General features: G+C 44.4%; 1 protein-coding gene across 1 annotated transcript in view; it reads right to left on the bottom strand.

Annotated features, from left to right (window-relative positions):
• RPA1 (replication protein A1) overlaps positions 1–27,919 on the bottom strand; it is a 64,483-nt gene that overhangs the window by 32,218 nt on the left and 4,346 nt on the right. The window contains exons 2-5 of the mRNA XM_033185140.1: positions 19,967–20,017; positions 18,839–18,917; positions 17,861–17,969; positions 10,315–10,403 (exon numbers count right to left, since the gene is read on the bottom strand). Of these exons, the coding sequence (XP_033041031.1) occupies positions 10,315–10,403; positions 17,861–17,969; positions 18,839–18,917; positions 19,967–20,017 (328 nt within the window). The remainder of the gene's footprint in view (positions 1–10,314; positions 10,404–17,860; positions 17,970–18,838; positions 18,918–19,966; positions 20,018–27,919) is intronic.

Raw genomic sequence — 27,919 nt, forward strand, 5'->3', positions numbered from 1 at the left:
AGAAGCCACAACAGTGTAAGACAGAAGCAGCATGAATAATTTCAGTGTAAAAACTAAAACTGTGGCTGGGTGTGGTAGCTCAGGCCTGTAATTCCAGCACTTTGGGAGGCAGAGGTGGGCAGATCACTTGAAGTCAGGAGTTCGAGACCAGCCTGGCCACCAGGGTGAAACCCCATCTCTACTAAAAATATAAAAAAATTAGCCAGGCATGGTGGCAGGCACCTGTGATCCCAGCTGCTAGGGAAGCTGAGACAGGAGAACTGCTTGAACCCAAAAGGCAGAGCTGAGATCGAGCCATTGCACTCCACCCTGGGTGACAGACACTCTGTCTCAAAAAAAAAAAAGATCTCTAAGCATATACAAGTATATGGAAATACCTCTAGGCCAAAAAAAAAAAAAAAAACTTTTCTTTTTTTGTTTTTGAGATGGAGTCTCACTCTGTCACCCAGGCTGGAGCACAGCGGCACGACCCTGGCTCACTGCAGCCTCCGCCTCCCAGGCTCAAGTGATCCTCTCACCTCAGTCTCCCGGGTGGCTGGGGCTGCAGGTGTGCACCGCCACACCTGGCTAATTTTTTGTATTTTTGGTAGAGACAGGGTTTCACCATGTTGCCCAGGCTGGTCGTGAACTGAGCTCAAACAATCTGCCCAGCCTGGCCTACCAAAGTGTTGGGATTACAGGCGGGGGCCACCGCACTTGGCCAGAAAATTTTTAAAAACCAGGATATGGCTGGGTGCAGTGCTCACACCTGTAATCCTAGCACTTTGGGAGGCTGAAGTGGGAGAACCGCTTGAGCCTAGGAGTTTGAGACCAGCCTGAAGAGCATAGTGAGGTCTCGTCTCTATTAAAATAATAACAAATAAATAAAAGCAGGATAAAAAGACAAGATAGTGTACAAGGAATGCTGCCTTTTGTGGAGGCAAAGTGGAGTACAGAACGAGAATATGTATTTGTATTTGGTTACATTCTCATGAAGAAACGCCTGAAGGATAAAAAGAAACCGCTAAAACTCTACCTCTAGAGGGCAGCAGTGGGCGAGGGGGGCGGCAGGGGTAGGAGTGAGACTCTTCTGAACGCACAATTCGGTAGCTGTGACTTGAAGTCATGTTAAGTACATTATCTTTTTGAAATCATTTAACCATATTATCTATTCAAGATTAAAGTTTATTAAAGAAAACAGATGTCTGATTATCTCAATTATATTTTACATTAATTATGCAAGTTTTAATGGACAAATATATAAATGTGAAATAGAGATAATTTCAATTATGTATATAACATTCCTGCAATAGACTCACTCACACGATCTATGTACTTAAATACAATTTTCAAGTAGGCAAAAACTTTGGTATGAAGGTTAATCTTTGAAGCTCTGGGCACAATGGAAATTGTTCTCACTGGGAAATGATAAATGTTCATTCGCATTTCTTGTAGCACCCCACTGTGTGACCTCGGGTAAGTTACTTCACTGCCTCATTCACGCTTTTATTTAATAATTAAAAACTGATCAACTGATCTCTAAAATAGTTTCCTCTATCTCAGCATTCTGTGATTGTGCTGAATTCACAGCTAAGGTCCAGAACTGAGACTCTCCAACTTTCCTTTCTCTTCCATTATTTCACTTAGGCAAAGGCCAGGACTCATTTCCAGGTAGGAAAACGAAGACAGGATGCAGTTTGTCCCCAGCGTTAAGAGTTACTGGGTTCAATTCAATTCCATTTATCCTAAAGCGAAAACCCTACTAATACAAAAGTTAGTTACAGACAAACTGAAGAACCATGTTGCTAAGGTTATTTTTATTTATTTATTGTTGAGATGCAGTTTCACTCCTGTTGCCCAGGCTGGAGTACAACAGTGCCATCTCAGGTCACTGCAACTTCCGAGTCCCAGGTTCAAGCGATTCTCCTGCCTCAGCCTCCCAAGTAGCTGGGACTATAGGCGCACGCCACCTTGCTCAGCTAAATTTTTGTATTTTTAGTAGAGATGAGGTTTCACCATGTTGGCCAGGCTAGTCTCAAACTCCTGATCTCAGGTGATTTGCCCGCCTCAGCCTCCCAAAGTGCTGGGATTACAGGCACCTGCCATCATGCCCGGCTAACTTTGTATTTCAGTAGGGAGGGAGTTTCTCCATGTTGGTCAGGCTGGTCTTGAACTCCCGACCTCAGGTGATTTGCCCGCCTCAGCCTCCCAAAGTGCTGGGATTACAGGCGTGGGCCACTGTGCCCCGCATATACTGGTAAGTTTAAATCAAGACAGTGAATTAGTGTGCTTCAGTGGGAACCAGCTAAGCACCTCCGTCTATTGGGAGCAGCAGAGAGACAGTTTAATTTTTAAGAAACGGCTCCTTCTCTGAGTACAAACATAGCTTCCTACTGAGAAATCACTTGGGAAAGAGGAGATAAAGACACTAGAAGATTTCAGACAAGCCACACGACCATCTTCCAGCTTCTTGATGCAGATCAGCTTAAAGTCAATTTTATATTTTCAGTGTCACAGTTATAGTTAGTTAATATATGTATTTAATGAGTGATATGTTCTTAAAATTATTCGATACACTCTGAACATGTCTTTTCTATAAATTATATCACAAATGTTTTTCCAAATATTCATGACTGACCATCATCTCTTAGTGACCTTAGATTTAGTTCAAAAATTGGCTGATTAGTAAAACAGTAAAATGACGTTGTTCTGCTTACTCAAAACATCAATCTGAAAACATAACAACCATTTGAAAGTTGCCTTCTACAGGTATGTTTTGAAAACTTTAAATTTTTAACAAAGCAAGATATGTTTCACAAAAAAACTAAAATCTGACCGGCCATTTAAATTTTGATGTTGGCCCCATGCAGGGGCTCACGTTGGTAATCCCAGCACACTGGGAGACAGGCGGGCGGATTACCTGAGCTCAGGAGCTCAAGATCAGCCTGGGCAACATGACAAAACTGTCTCTACAAAAAATATGAAAATTAGTTGGGGCTGGGTGTGGTGGCTCCCGTGAGGTCAGGAGATCGAGACCAGCCTGGCCAACACGGTGAAACGCCGTCTCTACTAAAAATACAAAAAATTAGCCAGGTGTGGTGGTGGGCACCTGTAACCCTACCTACTCAGGAGGCTGAGGTGGGAGAATCGCTTGAAGTCAGGAGGTGGAGGCTGCAGCGAGCCAAGATCGTGCCATCGCACTCCAGTTTAGGTGACAGGGTGAGACTCCGTCTCAAAAAAATAAATAAATAAAAATAAAATAAAATAAATTAGTTGGGTGTGGTAGTTCACACTCCCAGCTACTGGGAAAGTTGAGGTGGGAAGATTGCTTGAGCCTGGGAGGTCGAGGCTACAGTGAACCGTGTTTGAGCCACTGCACTCCAGCCTGGATGACAAAGCAAGACCCTGTCTCCAAATAAGTAAATACATAAATTTTGACCGGGCGCGGTGGCTCACGCCTGTAACCCTAGCACTTTGGGAGGCCAAGGCGGGTAGATCACCTGAGGTCAGGAGTTCGAGACTAGCCTGGCCAACATGGTGAAACCTCATCTCTACTAAAAATACAAAAATTAGCCGGGCATGGTGGCAGGCACCTGTAATCCCAGCTACTTGGGAGCCTGAGGCAGGAGAATCACTTGAACCTGGGAGGTAGAGGTTGCAGTGAGCCCAGATCATGCCACTGCACTCCAGCCTGGGCAACAAAGCAAGACTCTATCTCAAATAAATAAATTAATTAATTAATTAATTAATTTTGATCTAATCTGATATTAACATCTACTTCTTCCATGTGGATAGCAGGGACAAGGGAAGTATAAGAGAGCTACATGCTAAGCTGGGCACGGTGGCTCACACCTGTAATCCTGGCACTTTGGGAGGCTGAAGTGGGCGGACTGCTTTAGCCCAGGAGTTTGAGACCAGCTTGGGCAACACAGCGAGACTCCATTGCTACAAACAAACAAACAAACAAACAAAAACTAGCAGGGAGCAGAGCGGTGGTGCACACCTGTAATCCCAGCTACTGAGGAGGCTGAGGCAAGGAGGATTGCTTGAGTCCACAAGGCGGAGGTTGCAGTGAGCTGAGATCACGCCACTGGACTCCAGCCTGGGTGACAGAGGAAGACTTAAAAAAGAAAAAAGAGTGGGGGCGGGGGGAGAGGGAGGGAGAGAGAGAGAGGGGGAGAGAGAGAGAGGGGGAGAGAGAGAGAGAGAGAGAGAGAGAGAGAGAGAGAGAGAGAGAGAGAGAGCGAGCCACATTCTAATCTCCCGTAGTGTGAAGTTAATAAACAAATGCTTCAACTGAAAGAATTAACAAAGAGCAGCACAAATGTGTTACTTAGAAATATGGAGACAGGCCGGGCGCGGTGGCTCAAGCCTGTCATCCCAGCACTTTGGGAGGCCGAGACGGGCGGATCACGAGGTCAGGAGATCGAGACCACCCTGGCTAACACGGTGAAACCCCGTCTCTACTAAAAAAAAAAAAAATACAAAAAACTAGCCGGGCGAGGTGGCGGGCGCCTGTAGTCCCAGCTACTCGGGAGGCTGAGGCAGGAGAATGGCGTGAACCCGGGAGGCGGAGCTTGCAGTGAGCTGAGATCCGGCCACTGCACTCCAGCCCGGGCGACAGAGCGAGACTCCGTCTCAAAAAAAAAAGAAATACGGAGAAAAAGAGAGATGAAACAGCTGCAGATCTGAAATACACTGTCTCCAGACAGGAGTCAGAGGCCAAAGAAAAGTGAGCCAGGAGAATGCTGTTTTGTTTTTAAGGACACACCTTGCAAAAATATTCAACTTTTAAAACTATGTACGGGACATGATGGAGCAACAGAGACCAGGTTTACCCTAATACCTAAAATAACCCCTTCCCCCCACCAAAAAAGGAGAAAATATCTGAAACACACGGTTTTCAAGACACGAGACACTAAGCAATGAAGGGCAGCGACTGCTGTGCATGGGAAAGACAGTGAGTGAGTCTGCACCAGCTCAGTGCCTCCAGGGCTTAGGGGGCCTGCCAGAACCCGAGGTGCAGAGATGGGGGCCAAGAGTCTGGGGAGATCACCGTCTAGCTGGCCGGACAGAGGAGTAGAGAAGAGAGGGCTGTACACAGAGAACTCCAGAGATGGGTGGCAGGTTTCCTGGGTAGTCAGCAGAGTACTGGTTGGCCCGCGTGTGTGTGGACACTATCTGAGGCCAGGGTGAGAACCATCTAAGAAGGCCAGAGGGAGCCATGCCTGTGTTTATAGCAAGCTTGAAATCGTACCTGTTTCTACCAGTCAGACGGGAAAAATTCATATTCATGGAGCATGAAGTAGAACACCCTGTCAGGTCTTGATTCAGTATTGGGAATAACTACGCCTAGACTAAATGCAGCTCTCTGATCCCACCTAATAAATCTTAAAAGCAACACACCAAAAGATCAAACTGTCTCCAAGTTAACTGTATCCCTAGAAAAAGCTCAAGAATCATTACAGGATTACAAAAGTTTGCAGCACCCAACAAGGTCCAAATCCCAACATCATTCGTCCGAGGCATTCAGTCCGAGGGCCAGGCATGAAAAGAAGCCGGAAAATAGGATCTGTGATGGGAGAGGCCGGGATCAACTGATGGAAACAAACCCAGACCTTACACAGACATCAGAATCCGCAGACAAGGACCTTAAGACAAATATCGTCTTTGTGCTCTGTATGTCCCCAAAATTAAGCAGAGATGGAGAAGAGATTTTAAAAGACCCAAAATCGAGCTTCTAGGGATGAAAATTATACTATTTGAGAAGAAAAATACACTCAATGGGATTAACAGCAGATGAGGCATTGTCTGAGAAACGATGAGTGAATTTGACTGGCTAGCAACAGAAAGTATACACAATGGCCAGGCAAGGTAGCTTAGGCATGTAATTCAGCCTTTCAAGAGGCTATGGCGGGAGGACTGAGGCCAGCAGTTTGAGACCAGCCTGGGCAACAAAGTTAGACCCCGTCCCTACAAATAAAAATAAAAGTAATGAGCTGGGCATGGTGGCACTGTAGTCCCAGTCCAGGCAGGCCCAGTACTCCATCTCCCAGACTACCAATGTAGCCTGCAGTCCCAGCTACTTGGTAGGCTGAGGCAGGAGGATTGCTGGAGGTCAGGAATTCAAGACCAGTCCTGCAACATGGCAGGACCCCATGTTCACAAAAAATAAAATTAGGCCGGGCGCGGTGGCTCACACCTGTAATCCCAGCACTTTGGGAGACTGAGGTGGGTGGATCATGAGGTCGAGATAGAGACCATCCTGGCCAACATGGTGAAACCCCATCTCTACTAAAAATACAAAAATTAGCTGAGCGTGGCGGTGCATGCCTGTAGCCCCAGCTACTCAGGAGGCTGAAGCAGGAGAATCACTTGAACCTGGGAGGCAGAGGTTGCAGTGAGCTGAGATCGCGCCACTGCACTCCAGCCTGGCAAAAGAGTGAGACTTTGTCTCAAAAATAAATAAATAAATAAAAATTAAAATTAAATAAAATTAGCTGGGCCTGTTGGCACATGCCTGTAGTCCCAGCTACTTAGGAGGCGGAGGTGGGAGGACTGCTCGAGCCCAGGGCGTTGAGGCTGCACTGGGCCGTGAATGTACCACTGTACTCCAGCCTGGGTAACAGAGCAAGACGTTGTCTCTACGAGAAAAAAAAAAAAAAAAGAATGCCAAAGTGGCTATGCTAATATCAAAGCAGACTTCAAAGCACAGAACTTTGGGATAAAGTCATTTCATAATGATAAGAGTCAACTCTTCAAGTGGACACAAGAATTCTAAATTATATAGATATTTAATAATAGAGCTTCGAAATACATGAAGCAAAAACTAATAGAACTGCAAGGAGAGAGAGAGAAACTTATAATTATTACAGTTAGAGATTTCAATGTCCCTCTCAGTAACTGACAGAACAAGTAAACAGAAAAACAGTAAGGATATAGAAAAACTGAATAACACAATTTACAACTCAACTTAATTGACATTTACAAGACTGCCCAACAACAGAATACATCTTCTTTTCAAGTACACACAGAACTTACCAAAAGAGACCATAATCTGTACATAAAATAAGACTCAAGGCTGGGCACGGTGGGTCACACCTGTAATCCCAGCACCTTGGGAGACCGAGGTGGGTGGATCACCTGAGGTCAGAAGTTCGAGACCAGCCTGGCCAATATGGTGAAACCCTGTCTTTATTGAAAATACAATAATTAGCTGGCATGGTGGTGGGCACCTGTAGTCCTAGCTACTTGGAAGGCTGAGGCAGGAGAATCGCTTGAACCTGGGAGGTGGAGATTGCAGTGAGCCAAGATCAAGTTACCGCACTCCAGCCTGGGTGAAAGAATGAGTCACCATCTCAAAAATAAATAAATAAGGCCGGGTGCAGTGGCTCAAGCCTGTAATCCCAGCACTTTGGGAGGCCGAGACGGGCGGATCACGAGGTCAGGCGATCGAGACCATCCTGGCTAACACGGTGAAACCCCGTCTCTACTAAAAAAAATACAAAAAACTAGCCGGACGAGGTGGCGGGCGCCTGTAGTCCCAGCTACTCGGCAGGCTGAGGCAGGAGAATGATGTGAACCCGGGAGGCAGAGCTTGCAGTGAGCAGAGATCCGGCCACTGCACTCCAGCCTGGGCGACAGAGCGAGACTCCGTCTCAAAAAAAAAAAAAAAAAAAAAACCCTACAGCTAACATGATATTTCATGGTGAAAGTCTGAATGCTTTCTCCCTGAGATCAGGAACAAGACAAAGATAACAAGCAAGGCTGAAGATGTTTTCTAATGTATCAGCCATCTGTTTTCCTTCTATAGTGAACAATCTATTTTTCTCCAATGCCTGCTGCTAATGAAGTACTTTATTCCCTAATATGCAAAAAATTCAATAAATAGTAAAGATAGTAACCCTTTGTCAATCCTATCAGTTGCAAATATTTTATCCTAATTTAAGTTGACATACTTTTAATTTTTTGCAGTGGGGTATAGCAGACACTTGCTGTGTTCCCAGGCTGGAGGGCAGTGGTGCGACCACAGCTCACTGCAGCCTCAACCTCCCAGGCTCAAGCAATCCCCCCATCTCATCCTCCCAAGTAGCTGAGACTACAGGTGTGAGCCACCACACCTGGCTAAGTTTTTAAAAAATTATTGTAGGTATGGGGTCTTCCTGTGTTGCCCAGACTGGTCTCATCCTCCTGGACTCAAAGCAATTCTTCCATTTTGGCCTCCTAAAGTGCAGGGATTACTGGTGTGAGGCACCGTGCCTGCTTTCCTATTTTTAATACGTAATTTTAAATTTTCAATTTAAACAAATATTCACTGTGAATTATTCGTTGTGCAGCCTCTTCTTTTTGATTTTTGATGGTTTCATTTTCTAACTTGAAAAGATACATCTCAAATTTATTTTGGTATAAAGTGAGGCTTTTACTTTATTTTTTGACTTGGTGTAAGGGCAAACAATCTTTTCCTTTAATAGGGCCAGTGATTTGAAGATTTTTTTTGCCTTTCTCTAGAATCGTCTCTTTTGTCTAAAGTAATGATTTTTTTTTCAGCTTCTTTTAGGATGCAAAGAAAAAATGGACTTTTTCTTCTGATTTCATTGTGCTTTTCTATACATTTTCATGAGAAAATTAAATCATTAGTAATTTCATCATCAAGAGATAATCACAGTAAAATAATGTTATATATTCAACTTGTTTCAACAAATACTTACTAAAGGCCAGCCTCAAGTTAGGCACTAGAACAAACATGATCTCTACCTTCACATAGTTTACTCACGGCTTAGCAGTAAACAGGGATAATTCTAAAAGCTATCAGTGCGGTGAGTGCTATCACAGGAGTATAGACTGCATGCTTCACACTTTTTAAAAACAAAAGTGTGCCAGGCGCGGTGGCTCATGCCTGTAATCCCAGCACTTTGGGAGGCCAAGGCGGGCGGATCACAAGGTCAGGAGATCGAGACCATCCTGGCTAACATGGTGAAATCCCGTCTCTACTAAAAATGCAAAAACTTAGCCGGGCGTGGTGGAGGGCACCTGTAGTCCCAGCTACTCGGGAGGCTGAGGCAGAAGAATGGTGTGAACCCAGGAGGCAGAGCTTGCAGTGAGCTGAGATCGTGCCACTGCACTCCAGTTTGGGCAACAGAGCGAGACTCTGTCTCAAAAAAAAAAACAGGCCGGGCGCAGTGGCTCAAGCCTGTAATCCCAGCACTTTGGGAGGCCGAGATGGGCGGATCACGAGGTCAGGAGATCGAGATCATGCTGGCTAACACGGTGAAACCCCATCTCTACTAAAGAAAAATACAAAAAACTAGCCGGGCGATGTGGTAGGCGCCTGTAGTCCCAGCTACTCGGGAGGCTGAGGCAGGAGAATGGTATAAACCCAGGAGGCGGAGCTTGCAGTGAGCTGAGATCCGGCCACTGCACTCCAGCCTGGGCGACACAGGAGGGACTCCGTCTCAAAAAACAAACAAACAAAACAAAAAACAAAACAAAAGTGTGCATAAGATAAATCTTAGGAAAACACGTTTCTCATTAATATTACAGATACCCTATAATATCCTAGATATTTTCTTTTAGTCTAGTATAACTGAATCTTTGTCCATTACTTTCTTATTTTTTTTGAGACACAGTCTCGCTCTGTCGCCCAGGCTAGAGTGCAGTGGCACGATCTCGGCTCACTGAAACCTCCGCCTCCTGGGTTCAAGCAATTCTCCTGCCTCAGCCTCCTGAGTAGCTGAGATTACAGGTGCGGGCCACTATGCCTGGCTACTTTTTGTATTTTTAGTAGAGATGGGGTTTTGCCATGCTGGCCAGACTGGTCTCGAACTCCTGACCTCAAGTGACCCACCTGCTTTGGCCTCCCAAAGTGCTGGGATTACAGGTGTGAGCCACCGCGCACCCAGCCCATTTGTCCACTGCTTTCTAATTGTGCCCTTTCTTCATACATCGTTTCTTTTTTTTTTTTTTCTCTTGCTTTTCTTTTTTTTTTTTTTATATTTTTTATTATACTTTAAGTTCTAGGGTACATGTGCATAACGTGCAGGTTTGTTACATATGTATACTTATGCCATGTTGGTGTGCTGCACCCATCAACTCGTTAGCACCCATCAATTCATCATTTATATCATGTATAACTCCCAATGCAATCCCTCCCCCCTCCCCCCTCCCACATCGTTTCTTTAGAACTGAAAAAGCCTGACAGAATAGCCTGGTTCCTAGACCCCAGAATCACTATCATTTTATTAACACTAACAAGTCAAACTGAATCCAACAGGTAGAATTCCAACTATAGAAAGAGGTATTCAGTTGAGTGCTACAACCTATGCCAAAGCATTTTACCTTCATTATAGGGCACTGGATTGCCAATCTTTACTCCAACTGCTTCAGCGGACTTCAAAACTTCTAATTCCATCAAAATAACTACTCTCCTGCAAAAGCAGACAAACAGAAACAGGTTAGAAAAATAAATTGCGTTCAAATGATAAGCTACTCAAAATGCTTTCCCTGATGATCATTTTGATAAAACTGTTTTCCCTTTGTCATCCGTTTACATAAATATTTCTCTTAATCTTTCACTGCGTCATGATCAAGCCTTTTCTAGATTGCAGGGTTTTCATTTCCCGTCTAGTTCCTTAATTAAAATGCAGTGTTCTTGCTACGTACTGTATCAAGGAGCAACTGACACTGTAAGAATTTAGATGACTAAACACGAGAATATATGGCATAAAAAGAGATGACCTGTTTTCAGAAACACATATCTAAACAATGACTTTTTCTCAGTGAAAAACAATTATGACAACAAGTATTTTAAAAAATGTAATTATGACCCATTTTTAAGAACTTCAGAGTTCTTTGATTTTTAACTCTGATTGAAACCTTGTGATAACTTCCCAATGACCTTAGGCCAAAAAGAAAAACCTGTGCCATGGCTTGCCTGGCCTGGCCTTGCTAAACCCCCTCCAGTGCATCCATGGGGCTGCCTTGCCCTCTGCCTTTTGCCCTCTGCCCTTCCTGTTTCCTTTCAGTGTTGCCATCTGCGACAGTCCCTCTTGCCAGAAGGCCTTTGTCCATGCTGCTGAGATGGTGGTGGTGTGTTCTTTGTCATTTTGCCTCATCTAATACTCGTTTTTTAGCTCTCATCTCAAACATCACTTCAAGAGACGCTTCCTTAATCTCTAGTTGAGATCAGGTTGCTTTGTTCTAGTCTTTCCTACAGCCACGGTTCCTTTCCTTCAGAACACTCTGCTCCGTCTTAATTATATGTTCATTAGTGGTTATTTTGTTATTCTCTCTCTCGCCTACTGGACTGTCCTGTCAATAAAGACAGGTATCCCTCCAGTGCTTAATGAAGCAAATGGCCCACAGTTGTTGCTCAATGCATACTTGATGAGCACATCACAATGTCTGCATTTTAAAAAGAACTGAAACATGAAGAAGGAATTTAATGGGAACCCAACTGGAGGCAGGGAGCCCAAGAGAAGAGACAAAATGACAGAGGCCTGAGAGAGGTTAGTGGCCGTGGAGATGAAGAAACTGGCCTAGAGCAATACTCAAGCAATAATCTACCCGGTTTCATCACATTTTACACTTCAAATGGTCTGACTGCTGGTTCTGGATTTTTACATACAATCAATCGGTGTGTTTGAAACCCTTATCAGGTTTCACATCAGAGTTTCAATAAGATAAGCTTGAAATTATCTGTTCCTGAAAATGGTATCTAGATTCCCTGTAATAACTATCTGATAGATACTTAGTGGCAGATATTTAACTACTTTCCAAAATTATACAAATCACTCCAGAACATATAAAAATAGAAGGTTTATGAATCATTCAGTATGACTCTAATACTAAAACCTAAGACGAAACACACACACAAAACCAAAACTAATTTCATCCTGCGATATCCCACAAATCCTAAATAAAATATCAGCAAGATGAATCTAGCAGCATATTAAAAGGAGACACCAATATCAACTTACAGAGAATACAGATGACAAGGACACATTAAGCGACTTTACAGGGATGCAATCAGCCAAATCCAGACTGGGGGAAACTGCATGAGGTGAAGCATGAATGGCCTGGTTTCTTCAGCAAATAAACAGTAAAGGAGAAAAAAGGTAGAGGCAGAGCCTACAGATTCAGAGAGACTTAACAGACCGTCCATCTACTGTCACGGGAATCTTGTTTTGGATTCTGATTCATACAGACTGTGCAGGCGCACACGCACACACGTACACGCACGCACAAGTTCGAAATGCAACACTGACAGGGTATTTGTTATTTTAGGTGTGAAATGGGATAGTGTCTTTTTTTTTTTTTTTTTTTTTTTTTTTTTGAGATGGAGTCTCGCTGTGTAGCCCAGGCTGGAGTGCAGTGGCCGGATCTCAGCTCACTGCAAGCTCCGCCTCCCGGGTTTACGCCATTCTCTCGCCTCAGCCTCCCGAGTAGCTGGGACTACAGGCGCCCGCCATCTCGCCCGGCTAATTTTTTGTATTTTTTTAGTAGAGACGGGGTTTCACCGTGTTAGCCAGGATGGTCTCGATCTCCTGACCTCGTGATCCGCCCGTCTCGGCCTCCCAAAGTGCTGGGATTACAGGCTTAAGCCACCGCGCCCGGCCGGGATAGTGTCTTTTTAAGAGGTCTTATCTTTCAAAAATATATACTAAAATATTTATGGATGAAATAATATGTCTGAGATTTACTTCGAAATTACAGAGGAGAGTTGGACGTTGCAAGGATGGAGATAAAGCAAAAGTGGACAACAGGTGACAATTTGGAGCTGAATGAAGGCCTATATGGGGACTCATCAAACTACTGTGTATTGTCTATTTTTGTAGATGTTTAAAATTTTCCAGAAAAAAGATTTTAAAAAATAAAAACAGAAAGAAAATTTAAAAAGATTTTAAAAAATAAAAACAGAAAATTAGCAAGCTAAGAGGATTAGGCCGGGCGCGGTGGCTCAAGCCTGTAATCCTAGCACTTTGGGAGGCCGAGATGGGCGGATCGCGAAGTCAGGAGATGGAGACCATCCTGGCTAACACGGTGAAACCCCGTCTCTACTAAAAACTACAAAAAATCTAGCTGGGCGAGGTGGCGGCGCCTGTAGTCCCACCTACCTGGGAGGCTGAGGCAGGAGAATGGCGTGAACCCGGGAGGCGGAGCTTGCAGTGAGCTGAGATCCGGCCACAGCACTCCAGCCTGGGCGACAGAGCGAGACTCCGTTTCAAAAAAAAAAAAAAAAAAAAAAAAAGCTAAGAGGATTATTATTATTATTCTTTCAGAGAGAATCTCACTGTGTCGCCCAGGCTGCAGTGCAATGGCACAATCTCAGCTCACTGCAACCTCCGCCTCCCAGGTTCAAGCGATTTTCCTGCCTCAGCCTCCTGAGTAGCTGGGATTATGGGCATCTGCCACCACATCTGGTTAATTTTTGTATTTTTAGTAGAGACGAGGGTTTCACCATGTTGGCCAGGCTGGTCTCGAACTCCCTACCTCAGGTCATCCACCTGCCTCAGCCTCCTAAAGTGCTGGGATTACAGGCGTGAGCCACCAGCCCAGCCTAGGATTATTTTCTTAAGGCAGGATTTATCGCAAGAAAGAAACAAGAGTTGAGTATTAGGCAATCTTTTTTTTTTTTTTTTTTTTGAGACACAGTCTTGCTCTGTCGCGCAGGCTGGAGTGCAGTGGGGCAATCTCAACTCACTGCAGCCTCCACCTCTCAGGTTCAAGTGATTCTCCTGCCTCAGCCTCCCGGGTAGCTGAGATTACAGGCACCTGCCACCACACCCGGCTAATTTTTGTATTTTTAGTAGAGACAGGGTTTCACCATGTTGACCAGGCTGGTCTCAAACTCCTGACCTCAGGTGATCCGCCTGCCTCAGCCTCCCAAAGTGGTGGGATTACATGCGTGAGCCACCGTGCCTGGTTGATAATTATTTTTTAAAATATTACTAATACACAGTTATGCTGACAAATTTAATGCCAAACACTTCTTTTTAAATAACATGTTTATTGAGATATCACTCGCATACTATAATGAATTCACCCTTTCAGAGAGGATAATCCCAGGAGTTTTGCATTCCGCAGTTATGCAAGCATCACCACTACCTAACTTGAGAACGTTGTCGTCATCCCCAAAAGAAACCACGTGTACAATGACAGTCACTCCACACTCTACCATCCCTGAGAACCAATCATTGAATTTGTTTTTATGAATTTGTCTATTCAGAAATAGGTTTTTTTTTTTTTTTTTTGAGATGGGGTCTTGCTCTGTCACCCAGGCTGGAGTGCAATGGGGCAATCTCGGCTCACTGCAACCTCCACTTTCCGGGTTCAAGCGATTCTCCTGCCTCAGCCTCCCGAGTAGCTGGGATTACAGGCGCCCGCCACACGCCCAGTTAATTTGTGTATTTTTAGTAGAGATGGGGTTTCACCATGTTGGCCAGGATGGTCTCGATCTCATGACCTTGCGATCTGCCCGCCTCAGCCTCCCACAGTGCTGGGATTACAGGCGTGAGCCCCCGCACCCGGTCAATAGATACTCTTATATAACATTTATGAGTATAATGGACACACTCTCCATAGGTGTCCTTTGACCCCACAATACAAATTCTAATAATCTGTTATTCAGAAATAAAAGCATAAACACGTAAAGTACAAGGATGACTGCTAAAGTCCTGTTTAGAATAAACCTAGATGATCACCAAAAAAGCATGGAGTAAATACACCCAGTCATACACAGCCTCTCGGCAGAGGTACGAAAGAACACGAGGCAAGTCTCCAAGCGGAGGCAGTGCAGTCAGGCAAAGCCCAGGGGAGCGGAGCTGTCTCCGTGACTGGAGAGAGTGAGCTGTGAAGAGTTTCCCAGCAAGGACTGCACCCCATCCCAGCAACGCTTCCACCCTCTCCCGCGACCACGCCCTGGAGGACATTTGAGTGGCTGGAAAGCACCACGGAAGCACCCAAGGTGGCCTGGACTGGAAGACAAAAGGTCCCACGTGAGAAGGCTGGCAACGTGTACCTCGCCTAGACTATGTCAGAGCAAATGCCAAGTCGGGACAGGACTGTCCACATGAAGCATGAACAAAATAAAAAGGGATCACAAAGCAACCACACAACACACAACAATGCTTCCGAGTGAAAGGAACAGGGAGGCAGAGACAATGAAAGAACCCACTCTAGAAGAAAGTGCGAGCCAAGAAAAGGAGCAAGCACTCCTCCAAAGCGATCTGCAAAGTAAGTACGACTGTACACATTCGACCAATGAAGAGCCAAACGATGAGCTAAAACAGGAGATGAAGAAGAAAAGGGAGCTTGAACAGCTAAGAAAAAACAGAACAAAATTAATACTATCATACATCTCATAATTTATAAAGATGGAGGAGCAGAAAAGAGAAGGCTAAAAACTGTACTATTATGTTGGAAAACCTTGAGGCAAGCCAATGCATCCATTAGAAAAAAGGTTAAACTAAATACCTATATGGAGGTCAAAGTTATCTACAACATATGTAAAAACTAGAACTCAGTAAATGAAATAGAAAACAACATTAAGGAATAACACACAGAAAAACTTGCTTGAAAAGAATTGAATCTGCAGACTGAACGAGCATATCACATACCAGAAAAAAAAAGAATCTGTGCAACTGACATTGAGGCATAGCCTGGTTAAGTACTGAAGTCGAGATATAAAGAAAAAAAATCTTCAGGAATATAGGTAGAAAAAGCAAAGCCTATTAGCTGGCGGTGGTGGTGAGTGCCTGTAGTCCCAGCTACTTGGGAGGCTGAGGTGGGAGAATCACCTGAGCCTGGGAGGTCAGGGCTGCAATGAGCCCTGGCGGTGCCACTGCACTCCTGCCACTGCACTCCTGCCACTGCCCTCCTGCCACTGCACTCCTGCCTGGGCAACCAGAGTGAGGCCTCAAGAAAAAAAAAAGCAAAGCTTTCTACAAGGGAAGAAATCAAACCAGGCTGCCCTTAAGACTTCTCCAGATCAACACTCAATGCCAGAAAACAAAATTCTGAGGGTAAAGTCACAGAACCTAAGAATAGACAGCCAGGCAAGTTCTCATCCAGTAGAAAGGCCAACAGGCTGATAATGGGGAATATGGCATTAAAGAGCCCGTCCAGAAAAAAGTTCTTGAGCGAAATCCAACCAACCTAAAGAGGTAGGAAAAAAGAACAGCTGGAGAAAATTAGGAGTCCTAAAACCAGTGTAACCCAATTTTTAAAAACTAATTACTTAAACCTTTTAGTATTGTTGATTGTTTTTATTTTGGTGGTGGTTGTTGTTTTGGACTTTTTTGAGACAGGATCTTACTCTACTGCCCAGCCTGGAATGCAGTGGCACGATCTCAGCTAACCACAGCCTTCACCTCTCAGGGTTAAGGCCATTCTCTCTCCTCAGCCTTCCGAGTAGCTGAGACCACAGGCACCTGCCACTACGCCCGGCTTTTATTTTTTTTCATAGAGACAAGGTCTCACCATATTGTCTGGGCTGGTCACAAACTCCTGGGCTCAAGTGATCCTCCCTACCTGGTCTCCCAAAGTGTTGGGACGACAGGTGTGAGCCACTGCACCTTGCCTAAAATAAGTCATTTTTTGGCAATGAGAATAACAGTTCTGTTCATCATTGTATTTCCAGCATGCAGCAACTTGTCAGTGTAAAACATATTCCTTTTTCAAAAAAAATTTTTTTTAGAGATAGTCTCTTGCTGTGTTGCCCAGGCTGGAGTACAGTGGTGCAATCACCGCTCACTGCTGTCTCAAACTCCTGGGGTTAGGGAATCCTCCCACTTCAGCCTCCCATGTAGCTAGGACTGTAGCATGTGCCACCACACCTCGCTAACTTTTTTTTTTTTTTTTTTTTTTAGAGACAGGGTCTGGCTATGTCACCCAGGCTGGTCTCAAACTCCTGACCTCAAGCAACACTCCCACCTTAGCCCCCAAAGTGCTGGGATTACAGGCATGAGCCACCACACGTGGTTCAACATATTCTATATTGGCTAAATACAGCATTTAATATAAGAGATTCAAGATTGCACACACACACACACACACACACACACACACACACACACACAAAAGCAGCATTACAAAATAATTGTTGTTGGCCGGGCTCGGTGGCTCAAGCCTGTAATCCCAGCACTTTGGGAGGCCGAGACGGGCGGATCACGAGGTCAGGAGATCGAGACCATCCTGGCTAACATGGTGAAACCCCGTCTCTACTAAAAAATACAAAAAACTAGCCGGGCGACCTAGCGGGCGCCTGTAGTCCCAGCTACTCGGGAGGCTGAGGCAGGAGAATGGTGTAAACCCGGGAGGCGGAGCTTGCAGTGAGCTGAGATCCGGCCACTGCACTCCAGCCCGGGCGACAGAGCAAGACTCTGTCTCAAAAAAAAAACAAAAAAACAAAAAAACAAAATAATTGTTGTTTTCTGCTGTAAAATAAGGGACCTCTTTTCATTAAAATATACTTTTGAGGCCGAGCGAGGTGGCTTGCACCTGTAATCCCAGCACTTTGGGAGGCTGAGGTGGGCAGATTGCCTAAGTTCAGGAGTTTGAGACCAGCCTGGGCAGCATGGCAAACCCCGTTTCTACCAAAAACAAACAAACAAAAAAGATAAGATACTTTTGGGGGAAATCCTAAAAGCGCTGCTTCTGAAGAAATTAGAAATAACAAGATTTCTGCATTCTACTTTAATCTTTTGCTCTGAAATTTCCAACTTGTTTCCATGTTTCTCTTCCTTGGGTGCCATGTGTTAGCTACCTGAGTTCTTAACTGAATAGCTGTTAAATTCTTAGCTGAAAACTCACTATTGCCTTTTTTGCTCTTAAATTCATTCCCATTCTACAATACAGTAAGACAGGAAAAAAGCACACCACATACCTTCCGTCTTTCAGAGTGTTCACGATAAATCGGTGAATCTGGCAAACACAGTTGCTGGACAGTCGTTCTTGCTCCACAAGGGGGTTCAACTGTGTTGCCAACATGAAAGCTGAAAAGCACAGAGATTTCTTTAGCCTCCAAAATCCTGCAGTCTTAAGAACTTGAAAGCTACTCATACCTGTGCTAGCAAAGAAAAATGCCTTAGGCCGGGCGTGGTGGCTCACGCCTGTAATGACAGCACTTTGGGAGGCTGAGACTGGCGGATTACCAGGTCAGGAGATCGAGACCATCCTGGCGAACACGGTGAAACCCTGTCTCTACTAAAAAAATACAAAAATTAGCCAGGCACAGTGGCGGGCGCTACTCGGGAGGCTGAGGCAGGAGAACGGTGTGAACCCAGGAGGCGGAGCTTGCAGTAAGTGGAGATCATGCCACTGCACTCCAGCCTGGGCAACAGAGCGAGACTCCGTCTCAAAAAAAAAAAAAAAGAAAAAAAAGAAAAATGCCTTAAATATGTTCCTGAAATGAAAACTAGTCAGACTCTACACAGTGAAAAACTATATATTTTGCTGTTAAACATTTGCTGCTCCTCTTAAATGTGTGAATTTGCTAACGTGGTCAAAATCATTTAAAAATTCTCTCCTTTCTCCCCTCTATAGCTTCCGACACAGAAATAAAACCCCAAAACAGGAAAGTATAGGGCAGCTAACCCATCACGCTCACTAATGTCAACATCATTCTTAGGGAAATTAATCAGAGAAAACACAGAACACCAGTTAGAGAAAATTAAGCCAAGCAGCTTTCCACTACCTCTAGTCTATCGTTAGAATGCTGACAGCTGTAATTCTGTCTGAATGAAGTACACAGCCAAGCAAGTATGGATTTCATGAACGCCCCCAAATTATGGCAACCAAAGGGCTGGGTGTGCTTCTATTATTTAAATACTCACACATTTCTAGATGGATACGCCATACTCACAAGACAGAGTGTTCAATCCATCACTCATAAGCAGTCGATAACGCGGCGGACTATTCCCCGTAGTAATGGGACGGATGTTCTAGGACACAAAACTTGATTTATTAGCCAGGTCGTCTGCCCCGTCCCCAGGGATAAGTAAACCGAAGTGGTAGGAGAGTGAGTTTGCCATTAGTTCAACACAAACTGAACTGTTTGCCCATTCTCTTGACATCTAAATCCAAGTAAAAGAAAATTGGATTTGATGATTTTCCCACTAACCTCTCCACTAACATTATTAAACACAATAGAGAGGGAAATAAAACGAGCTGCCTGTACTCTTGAATTCTCACTCCTGACTCAAATCTGGCTGAAAATCAATTACCAAAATAAATAAATAAATAAATAATGAGGCACCCAATATACACAAGGTGCCGTGTAGCAAATGTGCTAAAAATACAAAATGAACAAAAAGTATCCTTGTCCTGAAGGGCCTAACAACTGGGGTGGAGATGGGGAGATGGAGGCACAGAGACCTAAGTGACATGTGCCCATGATCAGGTAGCAGAGCCGAGACCTTTATCCCCACCTGAGAGACAGCAGAGGCAGGTTTCCAAAGGAAGTGAAATCTGCACACAGAGGCCACAGTGACCCACAGCTACTGCGCTGCAGCAGAGACCCATCAGACCGGCTGACTGAAAACTGGCAGGCGTGAGCCCGCATTCTGCTTCTATTTTTCGAAACTCCCACTGAAGTTCGAGAACCCCTTAAATAAATGATGTGTTAACTGAAGAATGTTCAGGAGACAAGTTCATATTAGATGTATTTCTGGAAGTCATGTAAAAGGCTGATGTGAACGACACAAACCCAAGAGCAGAAAGGCAAGGTGCACCACAGTCATCTATCAACGGTGAGGAGGAAGAGAGGCAAAGCCTTCAATCGGAACCTCCAAAGACAGTAGGACTTGGCAGCTCACGTAGCAATATTTTCAAAAAGCCTGGCTCCTTTCAGGGGTACAAGGTAGACTGGCCTATTTTTTGTGACAAGGCGGGGAATTTCCGAAAGTGGACAAATCTGTCTGTCCTTCGTCGGACGTAATTTATAACGAGCTGACTCTAATGAAGCTGACAAGGAACACACACAGGTACTTACGATGACTTGGAGGACGGGCTTCATGGACGTGTCCCCATGCTGCATGATGGCCTGAGGGAGTAAAAACAGCTTTGTGTGAGATATGCACTCAAAGCAAGAAGAAAATGACATGTTTTTATGGTTCGTATTTGGAATATACAGATAAGATTGTTCAAAGAGCCTATTCAGAGCCTGTCAGCTGAAACATATAGTTTATCACCCTGGACAAACCATAAAATGGTAAGAGGGAGACACGTGTTTTACAACAAGGAAACACAGTACATCTCTAACACCGGTATCACGTATGTATTCATTATTCATAACGGCACAGTCATTTCCCTCTAGTACTCATTAACAGGGAATTAGATAAATAAATTCTATATATATTAAAGAGATAATAAGGGAATGTTAGGAACAACTTTATAAAACAACCAAGATAAACTGGATAAACCTCTCGAAAAATACAAATTATCAAAACCGATACAAAAGAACATCTATGTAGCTCTGTATCTATTAAAGAAATTGAATTTATAGTTCTAAATATTCCAAAAGAGAACACACTAGGTCCAGATGGCTTTACTGGTGAATTCTAACATTTAAGAACAAACAAACAAACAAACAAACAAAAACTTGCATAAATCATTTCAGAAAACAGAAAAGACAAGACTTTCTTTCCAAGTCATTTTATGATGTTAGGTTTACTACGACAGGAAAAAAAAAAAAAAAAACAAAGACCACCCCAAGCAGTGGTTCACGCCTATAATCCTAGCACTTTGGGAGGCCGAGGTGGGAGGTCTGTTTTGAGCCCAAGACTTCAAGACCAGCCTAGGCAACATAGCGAGACTCTGTCTAAAAAAAAAAAAAACTTCAACAAAATAATAGCAAATCAAATCCAGTACTATATAAAATGGATAATATGTCATGACCAAGTGTGATTTATTCAAGGAAGGCAAGGTTTATTCAACAACTGAAAAATCAATGTAATTTGTCACATTCACAGAAGAGAAAAATCATTATCAACTGAACAGATACAGAAAAGGCAACACTTATTCATTATAAAGTCTTAGCAAACTAGGCATAGAAGTAATGCTTAAACTGATAGCTGACATCTACAAAAAAAACCTATGGTTACCATCACACTTAACAGTAAAAGACAATAACAGGCTACCAAGATCGGGAATAAGGCAAGGATATACCTCTTAACATCTTTATTCAATGTGGTATTAGAGGTTCTAACTAACGCAATAAGGCAAGGGGAAAAAGGGCAGAAAGATTAAAAAGGAACTGGCCGGGCACGGTGACTCATGCTTGTAATCCCAGCACTTTGGGAGGCCAAGGCGGGCAGATCTCTTGAGGTCAAGAGCTCGAGACCAGCCTGGCCAACATGGTGAAACACTGATTCTTCCAAAAATTAGCTGAGCGTGATGGCGCATGCCTGTAGTCCCAGCTGCTGGGGAGGCTGAGACAGGAGAATCGCTTGAATTCAGGAGGCGGAGGTTGGAGGGAGCTGAGGTCGCGCCACTGCACTCCAGCCTGGGCGACAGAGTGAGGCTCCCTCTCCAGATAAAAAATAAAAATATTAAAAAGGAACAAATAAAACCTCCTTTATTTGTAGATAACATGATCCTTTACATAGAAAATCCTAAGGTATCTATAAAAACTAGTAAGTTGATTTAGCAAGTTTGCAGGACACAAGGCAGGTGTGGAAAAATCATACGTATTTTAATATACTAGCAATAAAAACTGAAGAATGAAATTTTCAAAAATGCCACTTAGACACCATCAAAAAAAATTTATTTTTTGAGATAGTCTCGCTCTGTATTGCTAGAGTCCAGTGGTGCAATCTCAGCTCACTGCAACCTCTAACACCCGGGTTCAAGCAGTTCTCCTGCTGCAGCCTCCCGAGTAGCTGGGGTTACAGGTGTGCACCACCACACTCGGCTAATTTTTGTATTTTTGTAGAGATAGGGTTTCACCATGTTGGTCAGGCTGGTCTCGAACTCCTGACCCCTGGTGATCTGCCCACCTCAGCCTCCCAAAATGCCGGGATTACAGGCGTGAGCCACCACGCTGGGCCTCAAAAGTAAATTATTTAGGGATATATTTAACAGCACATATGTAAGAACTGCACACTGAAAACTACCAACAAGGCTCATGCTTATAATCTCAGCACTTTCAGAGACGGAAGCAGGAGGATCACTTGAGCCCAGGAGTTCGAGACCAGCCTAGGCAACATAAGGAGACCCATCTCTATAAAAAGTTAGCCAGGTAGGGCCGGGCGCGGTGGCTCACACCTGTAATCCCAACACTGTGGGAGGCCAAGGCGGGCAGATCACGAGGTCAGGAGTTTGAGACCAGCCTGGCCAACATGGCGAAACCCCGTCTCTACAAAAAATACAAAAAGTAGCTGGGTGTGGTGGCACACGCCCGCAGTCCCAGCTACTCGAGAGGCTGAGGCAGGAGGATTGCTTGCATCTGGGAAGCAGAGGCTACAGTAAGGTGAGATGGCACCACTGTACTCTAGCCTGAGTGACAGAGTAAAGCCCTGTCTCAAAAAAAAAAAAAAAAAAAAAAAAAAAAAAATTAGCTGGGCGTAGTGGTCCCGGCTACTTGGAGGGTGAGGTGGGAGGATCACTTGAGCCAGGGAGATAAAGCTGCAGTAAACTATGATCATGTATGTCACTGCACTCCAACCTGGGTGACTGAGTGAGATCCTGCCTCAAAAAAATGAAATAAAAATAAAAATAAGAATGAAGCTCAACGCCAGGCACTGTGGCTCAGGCCTGTAGTCCCAGCATTTTGGGAGGCCAAGGTAGGCGGATCACATGAGGTTGGGAGTTCGAGACTAGCCTGGCCAGCATAGTGAAACCCCATCTCTAACAAAAATACCAAAATTAGCTGGGTGTGGTGGCGGGCGCCTGTAATCCCAGCTATTCAGGAAGCTGAAGTAGGAGAACTGCTTGAACCCGAGAGGTGGAGGTTGCAGTGAGCTGAGATGGCGCCACTGCACTCCAGCCTGGGTGACAGAGTGAGACTCCGCCTCAAAAAAAAAAAAAAGAAAAGAAAAGAAAAGAAAGAAATGAAGCTGGAGAATTTACAATGCCCAATTTCAAGATTTACTATACATCTGCAATTTTTATGACAATGTGCTATTGACATAAGCCAACATAGAAATCAATTGCAGAACAGACATTCCAGAAATAGAGATATACACATATACATTCCATTGATTTTATCTAAAGTGACTAAGTCACTCAATGTAACAGGATAGTCTTCAATAAACAGGGCTGGAACAACTGAATATCTATATTAAGAAAAAGACCTATATATCATAGATAAAATAGTACACTGGAAATGCATCACAGACCATAAGGCAAGGCTAAAACTATAAAACTTCTGGAAGAAAATACAGTATAAAAGATTTGTGACCTTGGGTGGGATAGGCAAAGATTTCTTTTTTTTTTTTTTTGAGACTGAGTTTCCCTCTTGTTGCCCAGGCTGAAGTGCAATGGCGCGATCCTGGCTCACCGCAACTTCCGCCTCCTGGGTTCAAGCCATTCTCCTGACTCAGCCTCCCGAGTAGCTGGGATTACAGGCACCCACCACCATGCCCCGCTAATTCTGTATTTTTAGTAGATACAAGAGTTCTCCATGTTGGCCAAGCTGGTCTCGAACTCCCGACCTCAGGTGATCCGCCCGCCTTGGCCTCTCAAAGTGCTGGGATTACAGGCGTGAGCCACCGTGCCCGGCCTAGCAAAGATTTCTTAGGACACACAAATTCAAGTCTGCAAAAAACAAAACAAAATCTGACAAAAAACCACAACCTGATAACGTGGACTTCATCAAAATTTAAAAGCGCACTTCAAAAAAAGAAAATTTCAAAAAAGAAAAAGCAAGTCACAGATTGGGAGAAAATATATGTAATATTTATATTTAACAAAAGACCTATCAAGAAGAAAGAATTCTTACAACTCTTTAATAAGTACAAAACCCAATTTTTAGGTGAACAAAAGACGTGAACAGACACTTCTTTTGTGAACATACACAAATGGCCAGTAAGCCCATGAAAAGATGCTCATTAGTCACCAGAGAAATACAAATTAAAACCACAGTGAGATACCTTTATACTTTCACTAGAATACCCAGGATCAAAGACTGGTGACTGGCAAGGACATGGAGCAACTAGAATTCTCATAATCACACTGGAAAAGTCTGGCAATTTCTTTTAAACATTCAGTTACCTATGACCCAGCAATGACGTGCCTAGATATTTATCCCAGAGAAATGAAAACATATTTCCACAAAAAGATTTGTACTTAAATGGTCATAGCATCTTCATTTAAGTCAAAAGATGAAAATAACCCAAACGTGAAATAATAAACAAATTTTGTTATAGTCACACAATGGAATACTACTGAGCAATACAAAAGTGCAAATTACTGAATTAACATGGATAAATCTCAAAAAACATTTTGGTCCAGAGTGGTGGCTTATGCCTGTAATCCCAACACTTTGGGAGGCCAAGGTGGGAGGATCACTTGAGCCCAGGAGTTCAAGATCATCCTGGACAACACACCAAGACCCCATCTCTACAAAAAACATTTTTAGGCCGGGTGTGGTGGCTCACGCCTGTAATCCCAGCACTCTGGGAGGCCGAGGTGGGTGGATCACGAGGTCAAGAGATTGAGACCATCCTGACCAATATGGTGAAACCCTGTCTCTACTAAAAATACAAAAATTCGCCAGGCATAGCTACTTGGGAGGCTGAGGCAGGAGAATCGCTTGAACCCAGGAGGCAGAGGTTGCAGTGAGCTGAGGTCATGCCACTGCACTCCAGACTGGCAACAGAGCAAGACTGCATCTCAAAAAAAAAAAAAAAAATTTTTTTTTTTAATTAGCCAAGAGTGGTGGCATGCACCTGTAGTCCCAGCTACTCAGGGGGCTGAGGTGCGAGGATCTCTTGAGTTCAGGAGGTCAAGGCTGGAGTGAGCCATGACTGTGTCACTGTACTCCAGCCTGGGTGACAGAGACCTTACCTCTGGAAAAACACAAAAATATTGCTGAAAGAAGCCAGACACAAAAGGGTAGATATTATTTGATTCCATTTATATGAAGTCTTAGGAAAGTCAAAACTAACCTACAGAGAGAAACCAGAACACGGGTTGCCTCGGGTGAGGACGGAGGTGGGGAAGGAGCAGGAGGCGGGGTGCACTGATGGAACTATTCTGTATCTCCACGGAGGCAATGCGGTTACAGGGGTGCGTAGATTTGTCAAAGTTCATCAAGCTGTACACTTAAAATAGGTGCGACCTGGCTGGGCGCGGTGGCTCACGCCTGTCATCCCAGCACTTCGGGAGGCCAAGGCAGGCAGATCATGTGAGGTCAGAAGGTCGAGACCAGCCTGGCCAACATAGCAAAACCCTGTCTGTACTAAAAGTACAAAAATTAGCCGGGCGAGGTGGCATGCACCTGTAACCCCAGCTATTAAGGAGGCTGAGGCAAGAGAATTGCTTGAATCTGGGAGGCAGAGGTTGCAATGAGCTGACATTGCACCACTATACTCCAGCCTGGGCAACAGGAGACTCTGCCTAAAAAAAAAAAAAAAAAAAGGTGCAATTTATTATATGTAAGTGAAATATCAATGACAGTGATTTTTCTAAAAAGCAGTTATTTCTGGGGAATAGAAGTGGACAAAGTAGGGCAGAAGGTCAGTAATGACATTAAACACCTCTTTCTTTCTTCTTTATAAATGAAATAGGCCGGGCGCGGTGGCTCAAGCCTGTAATCCCAGCACTTTGGGAGGCCGAGACGGGTGGATCACGAGGTCAGGAGATCGAGACCATCCTGGCTAACACGGTGAAACCCCGTCTCTACTAAAAAATACAAAAAACTAGCCGGGTGAGGTGGCGGCGCCTGTAGTCCCAGCTACTCGGGAGGCTGAGGCAGGAGAATGGCGTAAACCCGCGAGGCGGAGCTTGCAGTGAGTGGAGATCCGGCCACTGCACTCCAGCCTGGGTGACAGAGCCAGACTCCGACTCAAAAAAAAAAAAAAAAAAAAAAAAAAAATGAAATAGAGACAGGATCTTGCTATGTTGCCCAGCCTGGTATCAAACTCCTTCTTGGCCTCAAGGGATCCTCCTGCCTTAGCCTCCCCAAGTGCTGACATTAACATATGTGAGCCACCATGCCCGACCACAAACACTTTTCTGTTCCGTTTGATTTTAAAACCACATGCATATATGAGAGGAATTGAAAAAGTATATGAAAAATGTACATTATGAAAAAACTATCCATGCATTTCAAAAATTTTTTGCACTGAAATAAACTCATAATAACTTGTTGTAACATGTCTGAACAAGATCTAGTGTAAGGAACTAAGAAGGATAAGACATCAATTTGAAAAGAGGCCTGTCAGAGCAACATGAGTTCTGCTAAAATGGAAGCAACAATGAACACCAAATTCAAGGTGAAGCTTGGGTGGAAGAAGGATGAAATCACCAATGCTTTATGAAAGAAAAGTAGGCCGGGCGCGGTGGCTCAAGTCTGTCATCCCAGCACTTTGGGAGGCCGAGACGGGCGGATCACGAGGTCAGGAGATCGAGACCATCCTGGCTAACACGGTGAAACCCCGTCTCTACTAAAAAATACAAAAAACTAGCCGGGTGAGGTGGCGGCGCCTGTAGTCCCAGCTACTCGGGAGGCTGAGGCAGGAGAATGGCGTGAACCCGGGAGGCGGAGCTTGCAGTGAGCTGAGATCCGGCCACTGTACTCCAGCCCCGGCGACAGAGTGAGACTCTGTCTCAAAAAAAAAAAGAAAAGTATATGGGGACAATGCTCCAAAGAAATCAGCTGTTTACAAATGGATAACTCGTTTTAAGGGACAAGGCCAGGCACAGTGGCTCATGCCTATAATCCCAAAGACTTGGGAGGCCAGGCAGGAGAACTGTTTGCAGGCCAAGAGTTCGAGACCAGCTTAGGCAAGATGGTGAAACCCCATCTCTACACAAAATTAAAAAAAAAAAATTAGCTGGGCACGGTGGCATGCACCTGTAGTCCCAGCTACTCGAGAGGTTGGGGTGGGAGGACCACTTGAGCCCAGGAGTTGGAGGTTGCAGTGAGCTATGATCGTGCCACTGCACTCCAGCCTGAGAGACAAAAAACAAGACTGTCATTTAAAAAAAAAATTATGGCCAGGTGCAATGGCTCAAGTCTGTAATCCCAGGACTTGGGGAGGCCGAGGTGGGCAGATCACTTGAAGCCAGGAGTTCAAGACCAGCCTGACCAACATGATGAAACCTTGTCTCTACTAAAAACACAAAAATTAGCTGGGCGTGGTGGCACACGTCTGTAATTGGGAGGCTGAGGCAAAAGAATCGCTTGAACCCAGGAGGTGGAGGTTGCCACGAGCCGAGATCGCGCCTCGGCACTCTAGCCTGGGCAACAGAGTGAGACCCTGTTTAAAAAAAAAAAGGCCAGGCGCGGTGGCTCAAGTCTGTAATCCCAGCACTTTGGGAGGCCGAGACGGGCAGATCACGAGGTCAGGAGATCGAGACCATCTTGGCTAACACGGTGAAACCCCATCTCTACTAAAAAATACAAAAAACTAGCCAGGTGAGGTGGCGGGCGCCTGTAGTCCCAGCTACTCGGGAGGCTGAGGCAGGAGAATGGCGTGAACCTGGGAGGTGGAGCTTGCAGAGAGCCGAGACTGCACCACTGCACTCCAGCCTGGGCGACAGAGCGAGACTCCATCTCAAAAAAAATAAAATAAAATAAAAAAGGCACATGTGTTCAAATCTTCACCCCATGGACACATTATTTAACCTCTCTGTACTTCCTTCCTCTGTGGGAATATAAAAAATAGCTATCTTATAGGGTTACTTAAGTACTGGCTATTAAAGCATCTGTCATGTTAGAAATAGTCAAAAACATTACTTCCCTTCCACTTTCATTCTATAATATAATTAATTAACATAC

The sequence above is a fragment of the Trachypithecus francoisi genome, unplaced genomic scaffold (genome assembly GCF_009764315.1).
Source record: "Trachypithecus francoisi isolate TF-2019V2 unplaced genomic scaffold, Tfra_2.0 Lachesis_group20, whole genome shotgun sequence".
Lineage (NCBI taxonomy): Eukaryota > Metazoa > Chordata > Mammalia > Primates > Cercopithecidae > Trachypithecus > Trachypithecus francoisi.